Source organism: Bombina bombina, chromosome 6 (assembly GCF_027579735.1).
Source record: "Bombina bombina isolate aBomBom1 chromosome 6, aBomBom1.pri, whole genome shotgun sequence".
Taxonomy (NCBI): domain Eukaryota; kingdom Metazoa; phylum Chordata; class Amphibia; order Anura; family Bombinatoridae; genus Bombina; species Bombina bombina.
In genome coordinates this window covers 1,101,125,805-1,101,135,334 of record NC_069504.1, presented here as the reverse complement: position 1 = coordinate 1,101,135,334, position 9,530 = coordinate 1,101,125,805, and the positions used below count along the sequence as shown (strand labels likewise).

At 38.0% G+C, this 9,530-nt stretch overlaps 1 protein-coding gene across 3 annotated transcripts in view; it reads right to left on the bottom strand.

Moving 5' to 3' along the window:
• Window positions 1–567: 567 nt before the first annotated feature.
• Window positions 568–9,530, bottom strand: part of DENND5B (DENN domain containing 5B) — a 254,424-nt gene continuing 245,461 nt past the window's right edge. For all 3 annotated transcript variants that reach the window (XM_053719025.1, XM_053719026.1, XM_053719027.1), the window contains one exon: window positions 568–9,193. In XM_053719025.1, coding sequence (XP_053575000.1) covers window positions 9,010–9,193 — 184 coding nt within the window. In that variant the 3' untranslated portion in view covers window positions 568–9,009. The remainder of the gene's footprint in view (window positions 9,194–9,530) is intronic.

The window sequence follows — 9,530 nt, the reverse complement described above, 5'->3', positions numbered from 1 at the left end:
AAATAATTGATTATCTTAGAACAAATGAAATATGGATTTTTAGAAATCACAAAATTGAATTGTGGGTGTGGTGAGGGGTGTATTTATAGGCATTTTAAGGTTTGGGAAACTTTGCCCCTCCTGTTAGGAATGTATATCCCATACGTCACTAGCTCATGGACTCTTGCTAATTACATGAAAGAAAGGAGGAGGACGGTTGTGTATATTTTAAAAAAACAGGAGCTTCTGAACTTTTGAAATGAAGATGCTTTACAACCCAAAGCAGGTGGGGGAGGGGGGGGGGGTATCTGCATAACCAATAATACAGACTCTTAGCTCCATGCTAGGCTGTGACCGCAATATCATGTATGCATTTCATCTTACAATTCTAAAATCTACTTCTATTATCAAATGTAATTCATATCTTGTTTTAGAGCAGGTAGGTAGCCTCATGAGCGTACATGTGTCTAGAGCACTAAAAGAATAGAAATTAAAAACTTTTTTTGTTTGAAGTTGCTTTTAAATTCACACCAGTAGTTCATTTCTTACAAATGACTGTTGCAAGGACAGAGAAACACCACAAGATAATAAAGGTTTGAATTTTTTTATTTGTAAATGACATCACTTGAAATAATGACCGTATGATTTCAAACTTGACAAAATACATAAAAGATATGCAGGTTAAATTGTTTAAACAGCATTACTTTTCAATTTGATTTTAATAATCCAGATGCAATAAGCCAGACCAAAAATAATACTTGTGACGTTTTCTCTAGTGAGAACACGCTGCATATATTTTATAAATGCCAAATAAAATTAACTGACATTCTTTAAAAGTACCATAGTATCTGAGCAGTGAAAATCAAAGGAAACTATAAAAAAAATAATTATATTTAGAGCATTTGTAGAATTGGATTGGGAATTGCATATTATGTCAAAGGATTACAAATACATTTCTTACAGTTTAGAACAGAAAAAAGGGGGGGGGGGGGGAGCATGCAATGCATAGACAAATGTGCTGCAGGCATTTCAGTCCCAAAAGATTTACTGTTGGTTTTAGATATATTATTGTGAACCAGTGATGGATTTTAATACTTACATGCAAGTTACTTATAGTATAACATTTGCTTTTGTATCCAAAATGACTACACCTTTGTCCTCTCGCCAATCAATGGTTCTTTCAAGGCATTGTTTTTCTCAATATCAAAGACAACTAATCTGTGTTCCAAATGCAACAATAAATGTGATCATAATCTTAAAATAATTTGACAAAACAAATGCTCTAATTGGTTATTATTTTTTAAGACTAGTGTCCTATGCAAAATATTTTTAACCCTCGTAAAAAAGGTTAAACACCAAGCTAATGTCCTGGCAAGGAGAATGACATTGACTCATACTGTCAATAGTATAAAAGAATGTTCAATTCTAGAGATTTATTAAATCACAGCAACAAACTACTGTAGAATATGGTCTGTTCCTATTCGTATTTTACGTATGCAGTCATTTTTAGTATTAGTACTGTAAATCAGTATTTGTTATAGCTTCCTCTACAAATGTATTTTAAAAAGGACAATAGCATTTCATGCACCGAACAGAGAGCATTCAATCTAGTAATCTAATAACCCCCCCCCCCCTCCACACACAAAAACCCCACCAAAACACGATTTTCTGTGCAGATACACAAGCTGCACTGCCACTGAATTTTGGGTTTCTATGGAAGCTTAACAGTTTCAGTGCTGGTGTATAATGTATAGTTTTATTTCAGTTTGTTATACACTTAACTGTCACTTTCATTCTCTTTTATATAGGAGCACGTGTGTTAACTAAGCCTCTACATAAATTGGCACTGTGAATGAATAAACTATTAATAATTTACTTGTAGAACACCAATTTTTTTTTTAAAAAGCTAGAAAAAAAAACCCCAACAAAAAACATTACAGTGTAATGCTACTGAATTGATAAGTTTGTTGTTCATTAAAAATAGCTCAACAAATATGGCCTAGTTTCCAATGAAGTGGTCAAGTTTGGAAGCTGGTGGTAACATAAAAATTCTCCATAGACTTCAATGGAGATGATAGTTTTTACCACCAGTTTTCAAACTTTCCCACCTCAATGGAAGCTAGGCCTATGGCAGTAATGAGATACATCCAGACTAATTAAATGGACAGTAAACACCTTGAAATGTTATATAAAATGTTTAATTATGAGTAATAAAAACAACTTTGCAATATATTTATTATTTATTTTGCCTCATTTTCATGTACATTAACTTTGAAAATGGAGCCATTTCTAATTCTCAGATAAATGCAAAACACAGCATTTTATACTAACTTTATGACTGTGATTAGCCTTGTTGTCTGTGGACTAAAGCCCTGATTGGCTCCTCCAAATAAGGCAAATGGTGGTTGGAGTTTAGCTACTGAAAAATAATTGCATTAAAAAATTATGTTGATTTGTTTTAAATACTTGGCTGATATGTTATTCTATAACAACTGTCTTGTAATTACATAAATTACAAATAGTTTAAAGTCCCAAATTCTCAGTTTTAATCTACTCAGCACATGAAACACATTAGTCACTTATGGGTCATTTTAATCATTTCATTACCAAAATGAAGATATTTGTCAGGCATAAAAAAATCTAATCATTCTAATAATTTTCTAAGGTATAAAATAATTGTACAGAGAAGCAATGCCTAAAACAGTTTATTTCATAGCATACAAGTTTAAAGGGACATTAAAAATAATACACATATATTATTTATAAAATCGAACACTAGTTACACTTTTTTGCATGATAAAGTGTAAGTTGTACCTTTTAAAACTCAAATGAAGAGCATTTTTTGGTACAGTTTGATCAGTGGTTGATAACGATAGGAAAAAAATCTCAAAATACGGATTTTTGTTTACAAAAATAATTTTAAAATGCTTCTTTTGATGCAACAAAAAACATTTTTTTTGTTTTTTTTACAAACAAACATTACCTCAAAAGAGATGTCATTCACAGCTTCTGCACTGTAATACTGTGTGGTACCTTGCAGGTAGTTACAGTTTGATCAACAGTAAACAATTTGATAGTCCCTTAAAGAGACATGAAACTAGACTGTCCCTTTAAGCTGCCCTTTCAGGGAATTCTAAAATATATTGATCGATGTTTCTGATGATTCCCACATACTGATATTGATAAGATTATATCAGGTAATATTATTCTGTTTTATTAAAGGGACAGTAAAGTCAAAAATAAACTTAAATAGATTAGAGAGAAAATTAAGTTTTAAACAACTTTCCCATATATACTTCTAATTATCAATTTTGATTAGTTCATTCGTCATCCTTGAAGAGTAATCCTAAGTGAGCTCAAGAGCGTGCACGTCTCTCTAGCCAGCAGTAGCGGTTTGCAACAATTTTTTTAGCAATGATATACATAGTTGCAAACACTGCTGCCATAGACTGCTAAAGACAAGTACATGCTGCTAAGCTCCTATCAGCATACCCGGGTTTAATCATCATAGAACACAGAGAAAAAAAACAAATTATGCTTACCTGAAAATGTTCTTTTCATCTGATGGGAAGAGTCAACAGCTGCATTCATTACTTTTGGGAAATATAGAACCTGGCCACCAGGAGGAGGCAAAGACACCCCAGCCATACCTCCCCCACTTCCCTTACCCCCCAGTCATTCTGCCAAGGGAACAAGGAACAGTAGGAGAAATAGGGTGAAAAAAAGGTGCCAGAAGAACAAAAAATTACCACCGCCTCAGATAAAAACAAGGGAGCTGTGGACTCTTCCCGTCAGAAGAAAAGAAAATCATCAGGTAAGCATAATTTATGTTTTTCTTCTTAAACGGGAAGAGTCCAAAGCTGCATTCATTACTTTTGGGAAAACAATACCCAAGCTAGAGGACACTGAATGCAAACAACGGGTGGGTACAAAATGTAGCCCCTTCAAAAGGGTGAAAAAAAGGTGCCAGATGAACAAAAAATTACCGCCGCCTCATAGATAAAAACACTGAATGCAAACAACGGGTGGATACAAAATGCGGCCCCTTCGAAAGGCACCACAGCCTGAAATTACCTGACACCCTATAAAAATATAGACATGGGTGAAAACCCGAAGCCCAGGTAACTGCACATTAGTTACACCGCCAGCAAAGCCAAACTAGAGACCACCAGAGTCCGTCAAGTCCAAAAAGCCTCAGAGGAGTCAACCTCGCGGGTCACAACTCCCAAAAAAAAGGTACCCGGCCAAAAGACAAGAACAGATTCCCAGAAAAAGTCCAAAGGATCATTCCACATGGCTCAACAAGCATAGAAGAACCCAAGGTTGTCTTACAATAGTAGCGCCCAGGGAGACAAACTCCCTAGAAACACAAGGACTGATAAAAAAAGAGATCCATACACAGGGAAAACACATCCTAAAGGACTCGAGGGACACTCCCTGATCCAGTCACATACCCTAAGGTACTCCAGAAAAACAAGTGCTCCCTGATGCCTCGTATCAGATGGAAACCTGCAGCTAGCTATCCCAGCAGCTAGAAGTCTCTCTCCAACAGAACACCAAACTGCCTGAACAGGAACTCTCAATGACCAGCTTCTAGGTAGGAACGCCGACTCAGCCATCACGAACCCCAACCACCGAAAGGCGTTGTAAGCCTGCTAGCACACCGTCAAAGTGCAACTATCTGTAGTTGGTTTAGAACTGATAACCTTCCAAAAACTCACAGCCCTCCGAAGACCGGGCTCCATGAGCGTCACAGCCCAGTACCAGACGCCAGTAGAAAAGGGAAGGACATCAAAAGTCCTCCCACCAAATGGGAGGACCAACTCTGGTAGAAAAAAACACAATCAACACTACATAGGTAACTGATCCCCGAGCTTCCCTCCAGGTTAATGGTCCCAGCCCAAAGCTAGTTAAATACCGAAGACCAGACCTCTGGAAGAGAAAGGAAGCGTCAACGAGGAACAAAGCCCCTGGATAGACCTCTGACCGCTATTACAAACGGCATTCCACCATGATTCAGAGAAGCAGTGTACACGGGTATGAGACCCCCTACATCTATATATCAGATCCAACATTCAGTAGGAGCCCCACAGGGACCAAACCCTCAGCCTCCTGCTGCAGGAACGGAGGGACCAGACACTACATTGCATCCCCCTTTCCAGGATTCTGAAGACGCAAGAAGGGAAAGGACCCTTATAAGGCAGGAACAAACGACCCCACAGATCGCAATATAAAGCTGTGTTAGGCAAGGATAATTGTAGGACTTGTCTGATAAAGAGTACATAACCATAGCTGGAGATGAGCTCTTGACCTACAGCTTCCAAGGAAACAGTCTACCACTAAGTCAATGTGGGACACCACAATGCTAAGGTAACTCCAAACCAGGAGAACCCCACCCTCGCTCTAGAAGAGAAGGGAAAAAAACACGGAAAACACCCTACCATAGTGGCGAGAATCCTCGGCCATAACTTCAACCCAGTTGAAGACACCTGGAGTCTACAAGAACATCAAATGCGCCAGAAGACCAATGGGGACCCGTCAGGAAGACCTAGAGCCTAAGCTACAGGCAGATAAGCATCTCCCCGGTAACAAGCCCAGCCCCCTCAGAAAAGTACCCAGGACTGCAACACCTAAGGCGATACCGAACCGTCCACCCCCTCTAGGGAGAGACATGGACCTAGGCCAGGGTCCTCAAAAAACGGAATCAATCTAAAGATCTAACTTCCCGAGGAACCCTAAGTTGCCTCCTACGATTAGGAGCGCACCATCTAAAGTCTGAAGACTTGGCGATCCAGCAACAGCCTCAAACCCAGGAGTCTGAAAGAGCTCCTGAACAGTTGAAAAATTTTGCACTCAGTGCGCACTTGGATCGCAAGGAAAATATCGTAGACAAGCAATAACACGTGTTACACACACTGGCAATGTAGCAACCAACACCCAAAAGGTGAATGAGAACTCTTGACTTTGCTCATCATCCCAGAGAGTTAGACTTAAGGCACCCTCCACGAAGTCCCAACAGAACATCGAGGATAAATGGTCAACTACCTGACCCCAGAAGTGCGACCGTCTAAGACCGACCTCGACTCTTCTCTGGTAAGCCCAAGGCTAAAGTTAGAATGAGGACGTTCTCAGGGGAAGAGAGTACTCTAGAATGGCAATCGGAAAATAACTGATGAGCATTGATAACCCGGGCCATTTCATATTCATCACAAGACACATTCTCAGTATCGGAGCCGTCCGTGTCCAACATATCAGAATCCTCCATAATCTTGGGATTACAAAAATTACGAAAACTAACTGGCACCTTTTTAACATCCCCAATGGCTGGGGCACTCGCCACCTCCTGAGAACCAGACAACCCAAGAGCTAGAGTCTCTGTCACTCACAGTCAGCATACGGAAGTAAGAAACAACGTATCCGCACCCATCACAAGGTGCACCGTGCCAGTCACCGTCAGCAAATTAAGGCCGTTATGTTCCATAAAAGCCGTGAGCCTAGGCATTGCTACACATTTGCAGATAAAACCATATAACAAACATTATTAAAGTCCCCCCTGTTCAATAACCCCCCTCAGGAGATATTAACCCATGATTCCACTGGGACCCTACATTGTTTTGTTAACATTCACATATCGAAATAAAAAGAAACAATCTTACCGGAATCTACGCCATGGAACAAGAAAACGGCCCTTCAAGTGTGACAGATAGTAGCCTCGCTTCTGACATGGACTTATGAAGTAAAAGTAGGTAGCGAAACTCGTCAACGCTGATTACCAAGGAGCTGTTAATGAGTCGGGATGGGTTCGCAGGAAAACTCTCCCTGCATCTCCGGACTCTAACTTTCATCCATGCTCTTACTGAGAGGCTGATAGGATTACTTAAAACACCAGTCCTATTGCGAAGAGTACTACACTCTATAAGAGACTAGCTCGAACTTCTGACACTTCTCTGACAAGCTCCTGTGGCGAAAGACAAAGAATGACTGGTGGATGAGGGAAGTGGGGGAGGTATTTAAGCCTTTGGCTGGGGTATCTTTGCCTCCTCCTGGTGGCCAGATTCTGTATTTCCCAAAAGTAATGAATGCACCTGTGGACTCTTCCCGTTTAAGTTTAATTTTGACTTTACTGTCCCTTCAAATGGAATAAAAAGGCCCAGTTAATATATATTATTCCAACCCCCCCCCCCCACCAAAAAAAAAAAAAAATGCAGAAAGCTAGGGCAGCAAATTTAAAGGGATAAATAAATAGGTCTCATAACTCTATTTATAAAAATACTTTTTCTTTCGTTTGTATTTTTTTACTGTGTCTGGAACCCTATTTTTGTTACTACCTCAAACTCAGTGTGCATAAAATGGATAAAAATGAAAGTGGAAAGCATAAAAAAAAATATTAGCTGAAAGGGTGGAGAATTACAACAAAGAAATGCTTGCATATTCCTTACAAATATACTAAATTATAGACAACCTATTGCTTTAGATAATAATGAATATGAAATGCAGTCATTTCAGTAGAATTCGGTTAAATTAATATAGTAACTAAAGAAGTTTGTCACAGTTATAAAATAGTCAATACTCCAGTGAATCAGAGATAATACATTATAACAACAGGTTTTCATTTCATAAATGAAAAGAATAAAGACAATGATCAACTATATTCATGAGAGATAATGTATAAATATTAGGAAAGTGCAGTATTGCTAGTTCACATTTGCTGAATAAAAGGTAACCGTACGGGGTTATTTGCAATGGGAATGAACAATGAAAACTAATTATGTTTTAGCAATCAAAATAGAAATGTGTAGCTCCAATGTGGACAAAGACCTATAACTGAACCTTTCTATAAATACCTCTTTCAATGGAAGAGATCTCAAAGTTGCAATAGTGCACAATATTTGTGATTACAACGTTCCTCTTGCCTAAGAGTGAGTGTGTATAATATATGGCAGTATCTTCTGCCCAAGCAGAAACATGTATACAAACAAATCCAGTGTTCACTCTGTATATTCATTTGTGTGACCCAACTCATGTAGCTGGTCACAAAATAACATGAAATCATCTCGCATACAAAATATCAGACGAGTAATTTAAAAACTCAACAATTTACCAGTGTAAGATTTAAGGAAAAAAATAAATACACCATGAAAACTTAAGGTGCTAAAGGGTCTTCCCAAAAAAAAAACAAAAAAAAAACATTCTACAACAGAAAAGCATCACATATTTTAGTTACTGTCATATAAAACTTTATCGCTCTTCCACTGCTCACGTAACATACGTTTTACCTGAGTTGTAACTCAGCATGTGAAACGCTATCAAAATACTTAAAGAAAAGAAAATAAACCTTAAGAAAGAGGAGAAAAATCTCATGAACAGTTTTACTTGCACAATACCTTATATATAGATATAATTAACAGCTGATAAGAAAGGCTACATCTCAATACTCTGTGGTTTATTTTAATATAACTTAAGAAAATAGTCATTTCGGGTTTCTGAGGTATTTACACGATATGTCTACCTTACTCAACCTACCCACCTAAACGTAGCTGGTTCTTTCTTGGTAGCCACTTCAAGGTCACAATTGCAATTTCGCTAAGCTGAGTAACATAATAAAATATAAAGAATTTGGGTCAGTACAACAAATTTGACCCAGTTAGTGCGGCTTCTAGCTTAGCACGTTCGCCGATCAGGTAAGCTACCAACTAATACTCATGCACCTTACCGGAGGGCAGGAAGAGAAGGTGTTAGGCAGCATTCTACAGAACTGAAAAAAGAAACTAGTTAGATAGATAATACATTTTGATTTTCTTTTCTCTTCTTTAAAAAAAACTACAGCAGTATTTACACACAACACAAGAAAATACTCTATTGTACTAAATATCTGATTCAAATTTACTATATATCAAGTTGCCTTATGGCAACCACCAAGAGTCCATCTTGGTTCATCTCAGTGTTTTGCTACCATCAACAGTTCTTTGACCAAGGACTATTCTGCACATTGTCAGAAGCTTCTTCCAAAAGCAGTCTTTTACGGTTGTGTTACACCTCGACTCCTTTAATGAGTGATCCCTCCAAGACAATATTAAAATCTTCTAATGTCTGCAGCACTCTGACAAGGGAGTGAACGATCACGTTATCTCGTAGAAGAGCATTTTCCTCATACATCCGAGTGATGGCCGGGCATTCTGCCAGTAAAGGAATCCACTGGGCCAACAAATGATCCCTATAATAAAAATATGTAGTTAAACAGTCTGATGTACCTACAGTATTTAATGTAATCGCATGTGGAGATTTATTTTAATGATTAAAAGGCGCACATTTCTAACCTTAACGACAATAGCATTTTCTATTAGATTAGCATATATTCCCTTCTTAAGGACAAGAGTATATACCTAGCAACTTATACAAACGTTCACATTTAACTTTCGCCTGGCAATGGCAGCCAAAAGAACAATTTAAATGGATGTGGAAGGCAAAAACATTTTCTTTCATACAATAACAAAAAACAAAACTTACTTTACTTCTATTTTCAAATGAACTTTGTTCTCATGGTATTATTT